The 20983-nt window shown below is 35.3% G+C and overlaps 1 protein-coding gene across 3 annotated transcripts in view; it reads left to right on the top strand.

Annotated features, from left to right (window-relative positions):
- Positions 1–20983, top strand: part of CTNNA2 (catenin alpha 2) — a gene marked incomplete at both ends in the record, with an annotated part of 398157 nt that overhangs the window by 356254 nt on the left and 20920 nt on the right. For 2 of the 3 annotated variants that reach the window (XM_079534791.1, XM_079534790.1), the window contains 5 exons: positions 760–911; positions 7254–7367; positions 10672–10853; positions 13303–13408; positions 17225–17359. In XM_079534791.1, the coding sequence (XP_079390917.1) occupies positions 760–911; positions 7254–7367; positions 10672–10853; positions 13303–13408; positions 17225–17359 (689 nt within the window). The remainder of the gene's footprint in view (positions 1–759; positions 912–7253; positions 7368–10671; positions 10854–13302; positions 13409–17224; positions 17360–20983) is intronic. The other variant, XM_079534792.1, reaches the window with a different exon arrangement.

Below are 20983 nucleotides of genomic sequence, written 5' to 3'. Positions count from 1 at the left end.
CAAATTTAAGGGCATTTATTTAAGAAGAAAATGGGGTTTTCTGTCACAATGAAAATTTACTTCCTAGAAGAAATGATTACTTTTGTTATTACAGTTACTTCAAGGAAAGCTGTTGAAGTATTTACGTAAACAAATAATTGCTTTAAGATATGTTTCATAAAGCCCATGCTACATTTGATAATACCATTACCTTATAGCTATGACTACTTTTTATAATATATACAAGATGATAATAAAGAATGTCTTTTTATATGCCTTCACAGAGGCCGCTTGCTAACTCTTGCATTCCAAAGGTGTTTTGTCCCTTTTACTATTCAATATGAGCCAGACTAGAGTTACCCAATCTAAATTAGTAGGTGGAATAGCTATATTTTCCTTTGATCATTTGATACAGATATTGTACTATGTTCATTCCAAGTTTAAAGGTTTTAAAAGAATTTTCCTGATAGCTCACATAATGAGCTATTGATGTCATATAAAACTTAGTAAAGAATCAATTAAAAGGAGATTTTTATATTCTTTATTATTCAGTTGGTGGCAAGACTATGAGGATGGCTGTTTTGTCTGTAGTAGAAAATGTGCCAGAGCTCTGTACAAAAAGCATGCATGTAAAACTGCCCTGTGAGCCTTCCTAGGTCTTGAAGTCGTGACAACAACATGTACCATGCCTACTGAAAAGTGTTTATGCCCAAGGGCAGGGAGAGAATGTTCACAGAAGGAGGTGTCTAATCTTGTTGCCTTTCATTTTCTTTAATCTAGTTATGCCACGTTTTGCTGAACAAGTTGAGGTTGCCATTGAAGCACTGAGTGCGAATGTACCACAGCCATTTGAAGAGAACGAGTTCATAGATGCCTCCCGCTTGGTTTATGATGGAGTTCGTGACATCAGGAAAGCTGTTCTGATGATAAGGGTATGTAAGGCACCTGGGAAATAAAAGTTGGGACTTGAAGAAAAGTGCCACACACTGGATAAGAGGAATAGAAAAGCTACTTGGACTCAGCCTTGTTTTATAATTTGCCAGAAAATCTTGACACTGAAACAATCATATAATAAAAATCTGTGCAGAAAAAAAAATGTATTCTTAAGAAAAGACATCAGGGGATGAGCAAGAAAATATTATTTAACATTTTAGAGATTATTTGATCACAACTGCCCATAGATGGAAGCTCAGTGTTAAGTAGAACCACTTCCATAGCAGTAGCAATATATTACTAAGATTTTCAAACTTTGTGTAGAATGTTTTTTTAATGTATGTGTGCTGCCTAGGATATGAGGTAAGTCTGGTTAAAATCTAAATGAATAAATAAATTATCTTGCAGCTCCAGTGAATCTCTGCAGGGATGGTTTTGAATGTTTACTGAGCTGAAGAATGTGTCATTTCGTTGTTGACTAACCAGTTGATTCAATTTGCTCAGGCATATTTATTTATTTATTTATTTATTTATTTATTTTTACATATCGAACTAGTTGTGAGTATATCTGTATCTTACTTTTCAATTTAGTCCAAAGGCAAATATTTAAAAATAAAAGATTGTTTTGGACATCCCAATTTAAATTTTTGCATGAAAAACAATTTACCTGCCCTGATGAAGGCCACATACAAATGAACTCATAGTGAAGATCTCAAAGAAAACTGTCTCTTGTGAAGCAACAGTGGTAAAGCAACAACTCACTCATCTGAGTAAACATAAAACATACACTTTTGCATGTGAATCTACTATAGCACTGACTAAAGCCTTCAGGCAGTTGGAGCACTCCAAAATTGCTTCATTTTAGTCATTATACATGTCACAGTACATTACATTAACATCTACACAGAAAGCTTTTGACAGTCTTGATTTTCTAACTGCAAAATATAAATCATGTTCCTGTACCCTGTGCAACCCTTGGGTAGCCTAAATTAAAGGCATTGTTGGATCAAACATATCCTTTTTGGAGATGTGCTACATTGGAATATTTGCAAGACTTCTGGTCTGGAATGGAAGAAGAAGACCTGTTCTTCCTTTGACCATACAGTTTCTTAGTCTGTAGCAAATGTTTCCAAACATTTTTTTTGGACAAGTGAACCTCAGGGAAGGCTCAGGTTGGACATCAAGAAAAGGTTCTTCTCCAGAGGGTGGCTGAGCCCTAGAACAGTCTCCGCTGGGCAATGGTCAAGGCCACAAGCTGCCAGAGTTTAAGAAGAGTCTAGATAGTGCTCCCAGGCATATGGTCTGATTTCTGGGTGGTCTTGTGTGGAACAAAGAGTAGGTCTCAGTGATCCTTAAGGGTCTCTTCCTATCTGGGATGTCCTGTGATTCTAGAAGGCACTTCTAAGCACATTTCAGTCCTCAACAGTCAGACATTTAAACTGCTTCATAAGATGCAATCATGGCATGGATACTTCTACAGATCTATTTTCTTCTCTCCCCTACGCAGAGTTTTGGCTCCCAGGACCCACTTGCACATCTATCTCACTGAGGTTGCTATGAGACCTTCTATCCGGAATGAGATTTTTGGCTTAGCAAAAAGCACCATTTTAAGTTCACTTATTTCAGTGCCATTTTGCTGTTTTGTTAATCATTAGCTTGCAAAGCTGATCAGCATGCAGGCTTCACAGTCTCCTTAGAAACATCCCAGGTTACTTTTGCAATTGTATCACTACCACTTTTCACTCTGTATGTGATACGAGCTAATGAATTCTGCTTACTCAGATTAGGAAGATGTATTTTTGCATTCAAACAATTAACTTATTTATGGAGCTAAATGTAGTGCTCCTTACCCAGGCAGAGAACTAAAGCAAATAAATGGTCTCATTATCCTTGTGAATTAACTGGGAAAATTCACATCTATAAATTTACATAAACCAGAGTTTGCTGACTCAGAACCTTATTTTCTGTAAAACACAATTTAGTTTGAGATACTTTCTAGTATTCCCATCCGGACATCTCATGTTGAAATAGAAAATGCAATTAAGGGGTAGACATTATGCTATAAAAAACAAAGTAGAGAATATTTTTATCTAATAATTTCTTAATTCCTGCACACTCAGGCTGCAAAACTTCTTGTAGAATTATATATATATATATATATATATATATATATATATATATATATATATATAAATCTTGCAAACTTTTTACAGCATCTGCCTCAAACAATTATTTTCAGACAGTAATTGTTTGAGTATGCTATGGAAGATTAAAATTTGTCGGAGATGATTCTCTCATTCCATTGAGGAAATAAAGCCACATTTTAAATTATTTTTTGTTGGTATTATTTTAGTAATCTGAAGGAAAGAGGGAAACATATCTTCTCTTTTTCCTTGGAAAGGGTAGAATTTAATGTCTGTTTGGAGGAGGAAGGAGGCTCATTTTGCATTGGGGGCTGTTGTTATAATCTGTACAGAAGAATAGATCTCTTTCACAACGGAAGAAGTAGTATAAACAAATTTAGGAGTATAATTATAGAATCTAAAAATAAGAAAATAATAGCTTTGTTCCAACATCTTTTGAAATTACAGCACAGGGAACAAATTACACTTTTTTTTTTTTTTTTTCGTAAATACTTGTGAAATTCTCTCAGTTGTTAGATGGAAACCTGCTGTACAGCTAGGAACAATTAAACAGCACCTTTCCACATTCTTTTGCATCTATGAGACCACTCTCTTCACACATGGCCTTTACTACTGGCAGCCTCCCTAATAGCAAGGCTTTCTTTTTTTTTTTTTTAAATCAAGAGTGCCCTTCTGCATCCAAACTCCAGTTTTTACCACTTGCTATACTTTGATCCACATTATGGAGCAGTTTTGGAGGACATTAACTTGAATGTACTTGGTAACTGGGAAGATGTACACATTAAGTGCACTCCTGACAGTGTGGGAATTTCATTCCATGGGAGCAGACCACACCTAGCCTGAATAAAAATGAGATGAGATCAGTGTGAGTGTGGGGTCTTGAATAGTTTGGAAGTATGAATCCTCTTCTACTTGTTAATAGGGGCTTAGCCTTGATAAACTATCGGATAAGCACTGGGGTGAAATCCAAGATCCTGCTACATCCCCTACCCTCTGGGTAGGTAGACTTAGTGCAGAACCACATCAGCTTTTAAAAGTCTGTCTCCAAAGGGCACTACAGCAGAGTCTGTTGTCTGTATTGAGGGCCTTTTGCTTTTCAAGTGTGTGTGCAGTTAGTTTTTACTTTAATCATTAAACAGCTGAGGACATACTGTGAGAGAGGTTCTTTGTCTTTGCCACTCAGATGGTGCTTGAAGCACCTGAGTCACTGTGGCTGCAGCTGCCTTTGTACAAAAAAAAAAAAAAAAAAAAAAAAAAGCCCAGTGTAGCATGGAGTGAAATATAAAAGCATATTATAGTCTTTTTTTCTCCTTGGCTTTTAGAAGTAGAAAGTATTTTAGTGGTAGAACATAGGGAAATATTTTCATTTCTACTCATTACAAGGTTAACTTGACTTGATGTTTACAGTGCTGAATTTCTTACAATTGCATCTTACAGTTTTTAAGCACATAGCATAGTGAGTCTCTTTATCTTCATTAAGTATTTTTGAATTGGTGAAATATTAAACAAATAGCTTTTATAATTCTATATATTGGCATCACTTTACATCTAATTCATGCATAAATGGGTTGATGGTTGACTAGATGATCTTGGTCTTTTCCAGTGTTTATGATTCTATGATAAATCACATATTCATATTGGCATTACAAAATCAATGACTTTTTAAAATCTTTTGTTTTGAAAATGGCTCTGGCTCCTTCTTACACAGCTGGTTGTAAGAGTTTTGTTTAGAAACTGTCCCTGATTTCAAATCCACGTTTCCTTAGTTTTTATGGCCATAGATTCAGATTTCTGCAGGAACAAATCAGTCCTTCTGTCATCCAACTCGGATAAATTAAGTAACAGACTGTTGTCTTGGAAACTGGGTTTTAAATACCATGGTCATGTTAGTTGTGCACAAAAATTGGATTTCTTCTAATAAGTTTGGAAGACTCAGCTAAGGAATAAAAATGCCTTCAGTAGAGATACTTTCCTATATATTTTTTTTTTTTACTTTTTTCTTTTTTTCCTTTGTCTCTGAGCAAATCAGAGAGATTTAAATTGAGGCTGCATCTCCAAGACATCAGATATAGCAAAGCAGCAGCACAACAGTGAAAAACATACCATGTGTTTGAAATGGCAGCCTACAGTTAGCAATTCACTGCTATTCTTCATCCTAATGAAAAGCGTAGCTGTTTTTGCAAGAAAATGAGGGTGTTGAATTCTCCACACTTGAAAACTTTAAGAAAGTGAATCTGAAAGTTAGTACTGGATTAGATCTCACTTGCAGATAGGGAAAATACTGGAATTTCTTGAATTGGTAGTATGTTATAACTGTTCCATTACCTTGTCCTTTTGTTTGGCACTGCTTTTCTCCAAGTTACAGACCAATACTGATTAAGTTTCCATTTTTTAAAGACCACAGACATTAAGATTGTGAAGGTTATGCAGTAAGTGACAGCAATGCGTTTTTTTCTGAATGTTTCTTTAAGGATAAATTACCTGAACAGAGAAGTTTGAGAATGTTTTCTCTCTTTAATAAGAGTCCTCCTGTGCTTAGTGTGCTTACACTGTTGGGATGTAATATTTTGAATATTCCACCTGGCTGTTCTCTCCACGTTAAACTATCATAGCCCTTACACAGCCCTGCAACTCGGACTACAAAAAGCTGGGAAGGGGCTTCTTGTTATCTTCTATAGTCTTATATATAAAAAAGTGTGCAGACAAAACAAAAAAAAAAGTGTACCTGAGGAAGGGTGCTGGTTTTACAATGACAGTGTAACCGACTGGCTGATTGGACTTGGAAGATGGGAAAGAGTCAGCTGATTTGCAGTGAAGGGTCTGAAACATTCCACCCAGTTACTGCTGCAGGCTAGTGGTGGGCCCTATAACTGGAAATATTCTGTCTTGCTTTGGGAGGTATGTGCTGTTTGTTAGTAGCTGATTTGCTTGCGACAGATTTTAAAGTCACATCCTGCCCTCAGGTCATTTAGCAGAGAGAAGATGTTAAGTGATTAAAGATGCTTGGACAAAAAGATCATTGGACATTACAACAATGGTTGCAATCGTTCCTTTCTTTGTTATGCCAGAGGAGAAAAGACATTTATTTTCTAACCTAGATTTCATCTTCTCTCCAACTTGCTAGGCATGTTATTTGGGCATGTGTCTCTTCAGAGATGCTGCCAGTGTTTCATTACCACACTGTCATACTTGGTTATTTCTTCCTCGAGTGTTCAGCAACAAAATATATGTCTAATTCATTTCAGCCATATGAAGATGGCTGTGTTTTTTCTTCTTGTCATGTGCACTTTACCATGTAGTTAGCAAAGCTGCTGATTTTTCTGTTACAGTGATGTGCACTTCATGTTGGAAACCAGGCTGTAATATAAATATCGACAAAAGACTTCTCTACATTACGTTAGAGGGTTTGGAACAGTTCCTGGTGACTGCTAATCTTCAAGATTAATCTTCAAGAGCTGTAATGACAACTGGCAATGATTAGCACCTCTGCTAGGAAACTTGACAGTGCCTCCAAGCAGGAAATTCCAGCGTGACTGACTTCTTCGGTGTTGATTGGTCCTCTAGGTTAACACTAAAGTATGTGGGTAGCCAGTAGGGTGAGGATCTCTCTGTAATTATTATGATCTCCTTTTTCTTTTACTACATCTATCGTACCAACCAAAGTTACTTGTGGACAGACTGCTTTTATTAGACACTGTTCAAATGACAAAAGCAATATAATCTTCCATTCTGAGGGCTATATTTGTTCTTACACCATCCATATAGAATATAATACTAAACACTGGTTTAAAGCAGGCTGTTTCTTTCTTTCTCTCTGCATGCATACATATTTGGAAGATTACAGCAGTTGCAGTATCCATTTATAAATGAAATAAGATTATTTTGAAATACTGCATTCGGTTGTTAATGTTTCCATAAGATGTTTGTTCGTGGAACTACATTTGTTAACAGAATTAAGAAAAGTTGCAGCAAGGTAATGATAAATGCCATCTGTAAAGGAAACTCAAGTTGAAACAACCTAATTTTTAAGACAATTGAATTTCGATTCTTGACTGAGAGGGCACACAATTTAAAACAAAAGGGAAACTTTTTTTTGGGCAGGTAGTCAATGAAATAAGAGCTTACTGTACACAGGATTTTATCCTTTATAAGATTGTCATCTCTCCTCTTGCTTTCTTTCCCTGTCTCATTTTCTAGACCCCTGAAGAGCTGGAGGATGATTCAGACTTTGAGCAGGAAGATTATGACGTTCGCAGCCGAACAAGCGTTCAGACTGAAGATGACCAGCTTATTGCTGGCCAGAGTGCAAGGGTGAGTGTAAACCCCATGTATGCTAAGTGTTGGTGTAGCTTCAAATGAAAAACTATGCCTCAGAAGGCAAATGCAGTGATTTCAGGTCTTTCAGAGTCATGTAAGACACAATAGCAGTAATCTAACCCTGGTAGAGTTTTTCATGTCCTACCTATCTCAAAAGCACCGAGTTTATTGAATGATCCTGTGTTGCGTTGTATGAGCTGTTTGCTCTGGAAGGCCTTACAGGTTTAAAATGTACTGTAATTATGGGAGTATTCAGCAAATTAAAATAAATAAATAAGTGTTGTCAAGGCACCAAATGCTATATCCAGAGAAATCTTACATTAGTCATGTTTCCCAGTGTGCAAACTTGTCAAGTACAGCTGAGCAGTCCCTGTAATTTAATTGTAATTGAAGACACTTGTTACTGAGTCAATGTAATTTTACCAAGGTAATTATATCATGATGAACTAGACTCATTGTGATTTGTGACCTTAGCTTGTACATGGGGATTGCAAATTAAGCTGATGAGTGCTTCAGGGGTCACAGGTGCTGGAAAAGTGAAATTTGTTGACACACAGGATTACATAACCTTCTGATGCATGTTTATTTTACACTAACCAGACTGGTCAGCTCAAATTAAAAACAATAATAACAATATAATTTGGGGGACAAACAGTATGACAAAGAAAGTCAAAAGAATAACAGAAGAAAAATAGTAATAACACCAGAATTTTCTAGCAGAGAACCACCAGGGAACTGAGAGATGCTTGAATTATTTCCATGGCTGTTTTACATGCCTACATGTTTCTTCTCAGAGTAGAACTTGCTGAAGTGAAATAATGGATGAGACAAGAAGCATCTCCACACACATACACAAGCACTATAGCAAAAGCTAGTAGGAAGGAAGTTGACTTCTTACTATTAATTCTGGAAGAGGATTTACAAGGCTGAGAACTTTGAAGGCCAAAAGGCAATGATAGTATGAAAAATTTCAAAGGACATGAGAGGTTATCAGCTGTTGTATAAAGAACAACAGTATGCTAGGGCTTGAAGCATACATTTTAGACACTGAAAAGGTAATGTGAGCCTAAATTAGGTTTACTTAGAGGTATGGGAGGAATGCAAGACAGATGGAATGAAATGTGCAGAAGTCTTGTCTTTGATTCATCTCCATGAATATTGAATACAGATGTTAAAGGGAAGGGAAAGGAAGGGGAAGGGGAGGGGAAAGAGCAAGGCAAGGCAAGGCAAGGCAGAAGCCATAGCAGATATCAGAAAAGCTGTTTCTTTGTCATTACATCCCCAGAACAAAAATGTAGTTTCTCCTGTTGGGCCTCCTGGATATGATATAAAGACTAGTAGCCTCATCACCTAGAGGAAGATGTGATTTGGATTGTAGATCCCATGCCCGCCGGTTTGGTGATGTTGTGGATGTGGGTGAATATCTTTGAGGAGTTATTATATGTTAGAAAGCATAACATATTGTTTGAAATATTTAAATGATTATTAAAGTAAGTCTCAAATACAAAAGTACTGAAATGTAATACTAGAATTTCATGGTTTGGTTGTGTGTGTTTTTGGTTTTTGTTTGTTTACATGTAGGATTAGGTATCACATAATCCTTTTTTGGTCTGAAAACCAAGTACAGATTGCAGTAATAGTTTTGCTAAGAATCTAGTTCACCTAGAGACTTAGGAGTCTTAAATTGTATTACTTTCATTGCGGTTATTATCACTGCTGCACTTCAAACCTTCTGCTTTGATCAGCTGCATGCTGTATAAACATAATATACTATAAAGACAGTCCCATTACTGAATAACTTATAATGCAGTATATCACAGGATGCAACAAACGAATGAAAACACAAAATGAAAGCATACTGTGCAGAAGGCACACAGTCCACAGTCTTGAGTGACTCACTGAAGTGAGTCTGCAAAGTATGGTGGTAACTTATTTGAAGCCTTTCCTTAGAAAAGCTAGATTTTTAGTTGTGGACTGTAATGGATTTAATATGCTTACTCTGTAAAGCTATTAGCATTACAGTAGAAATGCTTATGTCGGTATTCAGTAGCCACAAAACTTTAAGATCTGCAGTTGCTACAGGATATAGCTTCTTTAGAAGTTTAAAAAAAAAAAGTTTAAAAGTGTATTAGTAGCTGGAATTGAAATGTTAAAACACTGTATACCAGTTTAAAGGCTGTACAAATGAAGATGCCCACAGAGAAGACACACGTGCATGACATACAAACCAGCTCTCCAAATTCTGATTCTCCTAATCACATTCTCTTCATTTCAGTTAATGTACCAGTTTTAGTGTATGTGCTTCATATGTATTCTTATATATTTATTAGCTTGACTTGCAATGCATTTTTCTGTGAAAAGACTAATATGGTAACATTTACAGCTGCTGAGTTACATTGATAAGGCCTAATTAAACATCGTGTGTTGAATTTTAATTTGATTAGCTTGCAAATTTATCATTTTTTGATCTACTGTTTATAACCTTTCTTAATTTCAGTTTTGGAAAAGGTCAATTATTAATTTTTAAAAGCCAAGAGCATTTTAAGAATACGTAGAGATAGACTTCAGCTGATTGAAAGTGACATAAACAAGAAAAAATGTTACAACACTTAAATATATGTCACACCCCATTAAATACATAATGTGGTCTTAAGAACCCTAAAGCCAAATGGTAGCTCAACTTGGAAATCATTACTGGAAGTGTCCATTTGATCTTCAAAAATAGTTAGTATAATTTTGCAGGCTTTTCTTTTTAAGGAGGTGGGGGAATTTTCTACTTTGTTGATAATGTCGAAGCAAATTAGTATCAACTTGTGCAATAGTTTTTTGCATATCTTTCATGATACAATTAGATTACTAAAAGTTATTGAAAGTACATTCATTACAACTCACTTCAAATGTATTATCTTGCATGTCATAGCTTATTTAAGCAGAAAACCTCTGTACTTCTGACAGAGAACAAGACTAAGGGAGATGCTAGCGATTCAGTCTATCTTTTTCCATAGATTTTGTTCATTTTCAAAAGGTTAAAGATAATTTCTGTTAAATCTTAATCTTCTTGTATGTGATAGTGAATAACCTGCATATCACATCTTTTTAAAAATGTTAAAAGTAAAATAAAACTTGTAGACATTCTACATACTTTCTTTCTGTCCATCTTAACAGAAGTCAAATGCTTAAGGGATTTTGTTTGGTGTCTTCCACTGCCATGAAATGACACTAGAATGCAATTTGAGTCAATGTATATATTTCTCACATCCTTTTTTCATGTCCAGTTTCTCCCATATTTTTTCTTCAGGCTATCATGGCTCAGCTCCCCCAGGAGGAAAAGGCTAAGATTGCTGAGCAGGTAGAGATATTTCACCAAGAAAAGAGCAAATTGGATGCAGAAGTGGCCAAGTGGGATGACAGTGGTAATGACATCATTGTGTTGGCAAAGCAGATGTGCATGATTATGATGGAAATGACAGACTTCACTAGGTAAGAACAAAATGGTCTGTGCTGAGGATTTCTTCAGACATCTTTCCTTTTTGTTGCACTTCATAGCCTATTGATGTGATGTGCTGTTTTGAGGGATACACAGCTTGATAACACACTATGTCCTTAAGGAGATGGTGGTTTTCTGTGCATGGCTGCTCTAGATATTTCACCATATTTGATAAAACATTTGAATTTTTTGTATTGTTTGCGAATCAGTTTTATTTGCAGATCATCTTGAACATCAGCAGTAAAGACAGTCTGCAACCCTATTATACTCAAGTGACATTTTGTTTAGTGCCAATGTAAAAGCATGTGCCTGTATGAACTTTCAACATTTCAACATGATTTGTGTTAAAAATAACAGCAAAACTCTTTGTATCGTTTTGAAGACTGAACCTCTTTCAAAAAAAAGATTGTCTCTTTCAAAAGACAATTTAAATATGAAATCTTCTTGATCTTATGCTTCATTGGAGTCTGTCAGTAATGATTTTAATTTTTTTGCTTTCATTTCATTTTTTCTATCGACGTCTTCTTCTTTTCTAATTGCAAATCATCAAAAGATCATTCACTAATGATATCAGATAAACATAATTATTTTGTTTAAATGTGGTTATATTGTTAATGACGCCAGGGAGAACTTTTTATAAGATTCTTTGAATTACAGATTACCATATTAAGTTACAGCTATTTCAATGTTTACTCTTAATGGGAGTCCAAGAGTATAAATGATATTTATCAAAATATGATTAGATAAAACTAGGCAAAAATCCTTCTGTTTTTTTGAGGATTGAAGTAAAAGATCTATTTATTCAATCTACTGAGATGCTCAAATAGATTTCTCTATCCAGCCTTGTGTCTGAAGCATTCAGCGTATTTCATGGGAAACAGTGTCTGCATTGATAATACAGTGTTTGCACATACCTTACATACATATGTATGTTAATTAATTTGCATGGATGGGTAATTGGTATAGCAATTAGCAAACATTTTTATGCATTTTAAATATGTATATAGAAAGTTTATCTACATTTTAATAGATGACTCCTGTATTTCTTTCTGAACAATCATTCTCTCAGCTTGCTCAGTGTTCTCTCAGCTTGTGCTTTCACAACTATTCTTTTGGCAGCAGACTCACAACTCCTGTATACAAATGACAATGCAGAGCCTCCCATGAAGGGTGATATGTCTGAGAAGTCTTAGTTACCTTTGCATTATTCTTCTCTTTGGCTCTCTGTTCCTTCTCTTCAAAAAAAAAAGTGAAAAACTGCCCAAGCAGTGTGATCATTTCACATAATGAAGAAATAGCATTCTAAAGCAACATCCCAGAATATGAATGCTTTCTGCAACCTCCTGGACAATGTTTGATACATTAAGCATCAAACTGAAAGTTCTGAATTGCATTTTCTACCATCAAAAGAACAGGACTAATATGAGAGAAAAACTACTGTCACATTTGAAGTAAATTAAAAAAAATAATAATCAAATGCGTCCCTATTTGCATCAGGTATCACATCACATATTTTGATTGGCTGTAACCACTGCAGTGTTAAAACAGTAAAAAATTTCAAGTGTGTGGAATTTGAGATGGTCAGATCTGCTGAGGGAATGAATGTGAAAGCATATGAGGTCACTATGAAGGAGTTCTGCTCCAGTTTAAGTTCAACAGAATGGGGATACTTGAAGATCATAATTTTCCATCTGTCTTGTCTGAAGCTGCATTTCTCCACATATGATCAAAAATAAATGAATAAATGAGGAAAATCAGTTTGCTTTTAGTGGAGGCATTATTGAGGATTTGCTACCGTTAGTAGAGCAGATAGCAAATGTTATTATAAATAGCAAATGTTATTATAAACAGGATAAAAGTTTTGGGTCTGAAACAAACAGAAAAGTCTGCAATGATTTTTTTTTCCTATACAATTCATAACTATAGTGATTAAAATCAGACGTTTGTGCAGTATCTTAAAAGTATAGGATCAGTCTTAAAGCAAATTATGCATGTCTTAAATGTAACAGAATTATACTTTGAGAATCTTTGTTTTATGATATATCTAAAAGAAAAGCTTTCTAAAACATGGCAGCCTTGCTCTAGAATTGATAGGCTTAACATTAACGGTTGGCATGGGAATGGCATAGTTTTTAATAGCTGTGTAATGCAGAAAGAACATTGGTTTAATAAGCACTTAAAAATGCATATACTATTAAGTGTAGCTTGTGCTTAAGGCACCATCAAACTAAATTGCTAGAGAGGCATTTCATAAGAGAGAGGAAATATTGCAGACCACATTTTAATCAATCTCTACTATACAAAGTAATTAAAAGGAGAATTTGTAATAAATTAAGAAGTCATCCCTGTTACTGTTTTAAAATCAAGTACTAAACAAGGTCATTAAAACTATTTCCTTTCATAATTTATCTATATTGTTCATCATTTCTTTGTATTTCACAGAGGTAAAGGACCACTGAAGAATACATCTGATGTCATTAATGCAGCCAAGAAGATTGCAGAGGCAGGATCAAGGATGGACAAACTAGCACGGGCAGTAGCTGATCAGGTAATAGCAAAAATAATCAGAGATACAACACAATAACACAGTTTCTATCAATGAGTCACATTGTACAGTTGTGCAGAAAGAAGAAAAATCTTCTGTAGCAATCAACATACAGTTGCTTTTTTTTTCTTGTTTAGTGGTTTGGGTTTTTTTTGGGGGGGAGGGAAGGGGAGGTTGTTTTGTTTTGTTTTTCTGCGGTATAGGAAAGTAATAAATGAATTTTGAAACCTCAGAAACTCCTCAGGCATTCCATAGCCTCATATTCCGGACTGGGAAACTCTATTATGATTAGATTAATATGTTTGCTGATATGAAAGCAATTGGATGCTCTGTGACCCTTGATGAACGTGTATAACTCCTTATATTCTTTCAGCTCCCTCTTCCAGCAGTTTCCCTTGACATTGCATGTCTTCTCCTTTGCATTGCGGTATTGTGCTCTGCACCTTACAGCCTCCTCCTCTAGGTTGTAAAATCTGTCTCCACAGTCCTATTACTAACTTCATTTCACAACTCTAAAGATGAACTTCAGCTCTTTTCCTTCAGACTGGATTATATATTCATCTGAAGAACAAGAGAAAACATCAAATAAGAAGACAAGAGCCAGATTTCAAACCCAAGTTCTTGGTTCAAGATACCTTATTTTAGATTTATGATTATTTTTTTTTCCCTCACAAATGATTATCTTTCCCCCAGCAATCCCCCAAGATACCCTGTAGGAAACATGAGAGGATGTGCAGGAATTAATAAATGAAAAGGTGTGATTTTTTTTTTTTTAAACTTTAATTTGCTCAATTCATTCTTATTTCCTTTGTCTTTTTGTCGTTTGTCATTTTTGTCATTTTGTGTATTCACCTAATGCTAGTTTAAATGTCCAATTAGCTGGCATACATTGAGCAAACAAGCCTTTGGCAACCAAATCATGAATTGGAAGGGACTTTAAAGATCATTTTTTTCCAAATCCCCTGCACTGGTCAGGGGTGCCCCCAACCAGATCAGGCTGCCCATCCAGCCTGGCCTTGAACGCCTCCAGGGATTGGGCATCCACAGCTTCTCTGGACAACCTGTCTCAGTGCCTTACCATGCTCTGAGTATCTCTTGATATCAAATTTAAGTCTCTTCTCTTCTCCAAGCTGTACAAATTCAGCTCCCTCAACCTGTCCTCAGAGGTTAGGTTCTCCAGCCTTCTGACCATCTTTCTAACCCAGTGTGCATCTAGTGGTCGAGAGCAAAGAATATCAATAACAATATCAGTGATTATATTGTTTTGAAAATTCATGTGAAAACCTTAAGTATAATTTAATCACAGTGGTAATTATAGTGGATGCATCACCAGATATTTATTGTAGAAATTCTTCTATAAGTATTTCTTATGCAGGTTTTGAAATTGAATCTTCTGTCGCTGTTGGTGAAATGTTTTATAATTCTTTCTTTGAAGAGTTTTTCCATTATATAATTTATTGACTTTTCTTTTTTAATTTTCCCCATGGTTTCTTTCTTTTCACTGCTACCAGGATAAAATTAGCTGGTAGTGAGAACTACAACTTCCTTGTCTTTAGTCTTTCTCTTCAAAATAAATATTTCTTTTTTTTCTTCACGGAGGCATGTAATAGCATGCAATACTTACTACTCATGGAATACCATCCAAAGTGGCAAGAAACCCAAATCTGCCTATTATCCTATAACCTCTGAAAGTTTGGTTTTGAGGTTTTCTTTATTGTCAACAACCATTTTTCCCGCACTAAACCCATTCCTATCCTTCATATGCAGCAACTATTCATTTTAGCGTAACAGTGAGAAATGCATCTGTTAGCTGATGAAATCTCTAACCTACATTCTCTGAAGAGATGGAATATTATCAAGGAATGTAATGTAAAAATTAAAAATAAAAAAAAATAATGCAACTCCTGGAGTGCATTGTCCTGAGTTACATTTTCAGTTTCAGGAGACTGGAATATGCACACTTAAATAATAAGCAGGGAAATCATTGTGAGAATGAAATGTTTGTTTTCATGTTCACACTTTAATGATGTTTTACATAACTTACATAACTTCAAAGACATTCGTGATCTAAACTTTTTTGTGGATAGTTGCACTTCTAATTACTGTTCCAGTGAGAGAGGTTTTACTTTTTTTTTTTTGCTGTTCCAAAGTCCTTGTATTTAAAGCCTGATCAGCTCTCTAGAGGTATTGCTTTTTCAAGTTCATTTCTTTCAGTTCATGGACTTCAGGAGTAGGGTAAATATTTCTGTATTAAATTGTCACCAGTAGGGAGAAGAGTTCTCTTAGGAATTCATGCCTGAAAGATGTGGCAACTGCATGAGAAAGAGAGGCATTATAGCATTGTTGTAAATACAGAACAGATTTAACTGAACAGCACAATGAACCTCCAGCTTTGTTTACTGTTAGTTTCAAAGGGAGAGGAAAAACTAAGTGACTGCTTTCAGGGCTATAGGTGACAGTACATGCATCTATTTCACCACGAATTCGTTCCCTACTGGCTGCTGAGGACAGAACAGTTATCTCTAGCCATATCCTGTGATGATATTGACCCATATGTGCTTAATTCTATCAATTTTTGTGAATCTTTCACCATACCAATGGGGGAAAAAGAAGAAAAGAAAAAAAAAAGGAATATAAACATTTTAGGATGTTTATATGAATAAATGTATTTGGAAATCTTTGATCCCCAAGCAGTACATTCAAAGGTCCTTGTCAGTGTAACGTTTTTGTGTAGCCACAATGAGTATTTGTTGGAGACTTGCTGGAAACAAAGGACAATTTTAGCTCTCTGTCATCAGAGTGAATTACTAAGGTCTGTTCTCTTGAGGCAATACTAAGAATATTAATTGCTAGAGAATTATTTATTATGGTGTTGTTATTGTGGGAGATTATGCAGTTTCTATTGAGTCCCAAAGATTGTAAACAAATTATATTTGGACCTTTTCTAGTTATATTTTTAAGGAAACTTTCACTAAGTCAAATTACATTTGACCTAATGTAATTTGTATTAACACATAATTGACACAATGTTTAAAATGGTACGGGACTGTAGATAGCCTTCTCTTGAGTATAAAAAACTATCCCAAAGACATGCATGAACTTGTGTCATTGTATTGTTAAGAAGGGCTGCAAGACACATGGCATCTGCTGAGACACTGTGTAATATCTCACATTTTAGTAAATTATTTCCTTCTGGCACGGACTAAGGTATTTAGACATTAACAGTAATTTTGCCAAGTCTGTCAATACCCAAGCCAGGCAACCTCACCTCTTAAGTCCTTAATGTGCCAGAAAGGCTTCCATAAAATCTGATGCAGAGCTGTGTGCCCTGAAAGTCTGCATAAATGCCAGGGAATCTGGCAAGACAGTCAGGAATGGATGTCATCAGTTGGAAATAGTCCCTGTGGCGTCTTAACCTGGACACCTAGCAGGCACCCTGATACTTGGAGTTTCCTATGAATCTCTGGCTACTCAATAGATTCCTCCATTCTGTATATCCCAACTTGACATCCCAGAGAGACCTCCTTCAAAACATGACAATTTTGTTACTTCCATTGTGTTTCATTAGTATCTGACTGAGATGTTCTTTTCCTTTTGCAAAAAAAACTTACAGCGCATCTTCAAGTTACTACTGATAAGCTTTGACTTACATATAGTGTACAGTTTAGTTTTCATGTTTCAGCAAGTATTTCAAGGAATGACAAAGTGAAATGGAGCCACATAATGGTCATATATGTTGCGAATCTCTCCTGTGATTGCCTCTCCATAACAACCATATGAATTCAGCTACATCTAATCAAGCATTTATTTCATCTGCAGTGCCCTGACTCAGCCTGCAAACAGGATCTGCTAGCCTACCTACAGCGCATTGCCCTCTACTGCCACCAGCTCAACATCTGCAGCAAAGTGAAGGCAGAAGTTCAGAACTTGGGAGGAGAACTTATTGTATCAGGGGTAAGCTGGTATTTGTATTTAGTCATTTATGTTTCTCACTGCAGTGCTTAAAAAAGGAGCTTTTTTTTTTTATGTCAGTAATGTATAGCACACAAAAAAAGTGATTCATAAGTAGTCTTTTCAAAAATTTTATCACCATTATTCCAGACCTTACAATAATTTGAGTAGAGCAATTTGATTTTTCCAATTACCCTTTGTTTATAGCAACCTTGCAAAATCTTCAATCTTCCTAAAGAAAAGTAATTCCATAGCTTAGAAAGTAATTGCCAAGCTGTGAATATTATAATTATTTGGAGCTTTTGTATATTTGCTCATTATAAATCTTCTTTCTTTTGTTAGTACTGGTAATTTCCTTCTTCTCTGCAGAAGCCAGCTCTGTATGAACTGCATATTGTTAAGATGGTCATGACTAATGGGATTTCATTCACTCAGGTTCCAATGCACACTAGGTTCAGCAAAAGCTCTTGGAAGGCCAGCAAAATATTTCAATTTTTGATGCACGTGCTGTTTTTAAATACATTGCCTAGCCTGATGATTATATACTAATTATCATTTGGTTATTTCGGTTATTTTTAACAAACAACACAAACATTTTATTCACAAGCCTTTTTTTTAGAAATAAAGACAGGAGTGTACAGCAGAGCTCAATGTAATCAATGACTTTTCTGCATTTTTTTCTTCTCCTAATGCTGAATGTGTACCTCTGGGAGATTACTAGAGCCAAGTAGTAGCAATTGTTGCTCTTCATATTTTCCTTTTTTGTTTTTCATTCTTTTAACTGATAAACCTAGTATTAGCCTCAAGAAGCCTTTGTAACTCATCTAACTCAAATACAGACCATGTGTATGTTAACAGGTAATACATTTGACTCTACTGAGTGTGGATTTAAATCCTGACACACTCAAAACAAGATTGTTTTCAGATGCTGTTTTGAAAAAGCACCCTCTCATTGTTTAAGCCCAATCAAGTACGAAGATTGTTAGGACAACTTGTGCCCTACATTTCATCCATAAGATTCCCCAGTGAAATCACTGGCCTTCCTCAAACATATCAAAAGTCAGAACAAACATTCTCAATTACATAACTATTTGATTTATTGCAAAGCACTGGAGAAGGTCTTAAACATTTGTTAAGATTTCTTGGATCGACCATTCTGAAAGCCTAAAAGGAGCTGCTTCAGTGTTCCTGTATCTGTCCTGCAGTTGGTCTTCACTTCTTGACGTACGTACATATCTAATTGTAATACCTTGATCTTCCCACAGCAATGGAAAATCCTCTTTCATTTTGCTAGTATTAATGGAGTGATCTGTCCTTACATCACTGACAGCTGTGTTACATAGTAAATGCTTTGATCTTTTCTTACCTACTGCCATCTGGGTCCAGCTTTTCATACCCATTGAATTTTCATATTCATCTATATATAACAGTTACCCAAATCAGTGCTTCTACCAGCTTGGCTTTTGTGGTGTGTGTGTTTCTTTTTCGAGTCTCTTTATTCAGTGTATGTGGATGCTGAAAAAGCCATCGTGATTCTCTAGCATCTATTTGTTATTGGAACATCACCATCCGTTGTGAAATTTAAGTGGCCGAACTGCTTGACTTCATCATTTACAGTCTGGCATTGTTAGCATCTGCTGCTTACCAGGCTTCATCACCATTGTTTTTCTGTTTGGTTGGGTTTTTATACTCAGTAGTAGACAAAGGCAAAACTAGATTCAACCACAAATTATCTGGGTCTATTACAGAGACTCGGTAATACAGACATGTAGAAAAGTTTAAGCTTGCCCAGCTTCTTCTCCTGCTGCTCTAAACAGGAGTTGATGTAGAAAGTTGATGCTGTGCATCCCTTTTAGAGACTGTTGTCTTGTTACCTACTGTAACACAGTCAGTACACTGCTTCTCTGAGTGTTTTCAAGCTGTTTATCTTCAAGCTGCTGGGTACTGTATGCTTCTTTGCTATCCAGATAGCTGGTATCCAAGTGCACATCTACATCTGCTTGTCTACTTGCCGCTTCTGCTTTCATCTTCTTCATTTTCTCTTGGATAGCCAATTACAAATAAACAGTATTTTATTTGCATTAAAATGAAATACCATTATTTGGCGACTTGCATACAGTACAGTGCTGGAAGTACAATAGAAATCCAGAATTCAAACTTCTTAAGCTATGACCATTGGAGTTTATGTGAATGTATTGTATTTAATTGTTTTGATATAATTATCATAGATGATTATTCAAATATTATAATTAACTACTGTGTTTAGAAAGAATGACAGTAAAATTCAAATTGATTCACAAGATCAGAATAATTATGAGTAGTATAATCTTTGCTTGAATTTTTGCACTATTAAGCATATTAATATATATAAATGAAAATAACATGTTCATATGCATGAATAAGTCTATGTATGGGCATATTTATGTAAAAAGGAAAGAGACATAAAACCAATTAAAGCTAAACAACAGATGAGAACCACTTCACAGCTACTACAGGTCTAATCCGTTAGGGAGAACGTGTTGCAACAAATTCAAAAATACCATGCATAATGGTATACAATGTGATATATATCTTTAGGTGAAACTTCTATTTATTTATTTTTTTTCACACAAGTCAGTAGTTCCATATGGTTTATCTCTGAAAATAAACATACAGCTGATCCTCTTTGCTTTTTCCTCTGTAGATTGATTTGAGACTAGCATAAAATATGAAGGGGCTCTTTCTGGCATCATTGACTTTGCTGCAAATAGAAAAACTGATCAAAAAGTAAGCAAATGTCAAACTCCTGAAGTGGAAATTACTTCAGTAAAGAACCCAGTGTTGCTTTTTCCTTTTCTGTCTCCCATTCCTTTTCCCTTAGCTCTTTCTTTCCTTTAATCTTTCCCTTCAAATTCTTTGCATGCACTTAGTGAACTTATTTTCCCCAGATAACTTAGATCTGGCAATTGAGAGTTAGCATAAATCAGCTTAACCTCATTAATATCGATAGAGGAAGGACAATTTATACTATCTGCTAGCTTAACCTCATTAATGTCAATGGAAGAAGACCAATTTATACTATCTGTTGATTTGGCCCTCTATGTTGAGTGTTGAAAAATAAAATACTAAATAAGAAAAAACTATGTGATGTCTTTCTTCAGTGAGGAACCTTGTAAACTGGAAGAGGACGATAGGGAAGAAAGTACAGAAAATAGAGAGGAGGGAATTAGATGAAATAAAGAGTAATTAGATGATATAAAGAGTAATAAATATCCTAAAGAATCAAAAGACTTTTAAAAAATCTGTTTAAATGTATCTTTGTTTATTGTAAATATCTCTGACCTTGGTCAATAAACAGATACATGTTTCTGTAATTTTAACTTTGAATATTCAATTTCTAATTCTCTTCTTACACTAAACAACCACAGTTATTATAAGCATAGAAGAAAAGTACATCAAGGTCATTTTTTCTGTCTTTTACCTTTGTTTATTTAATGCAATGTGCATTTGCTTTATAATCAGTTTCACCATTGTTGTAGAATGAATTCTCTGAGGTTCTGAGCATATGCTGCTCTCAATGAAGTAAATATTATTTACATATATTTAGCTTATGCTAATAGGTACATTTTTGTAGAAATTACTCTTGTT

The sequence above is a fragment of the Tetrao urogallus genome (genome assembly GCF_951394365.1).
Source record: "Tetrao urogallus genome assembly, chromosome: 4".
In the NCBI taxonomy this organism is placed as follows: Eukaryota; Metazoa; Chordata; class Aves; order Galliformes; family Phasianidae; genus Tetrao; species Tetrao urogallus.
The sequence above is the reverse complement of the archived record's forward strand: the minus strand, read 5'-3'. Positions and strand labels throughout refer to the sequence as shown.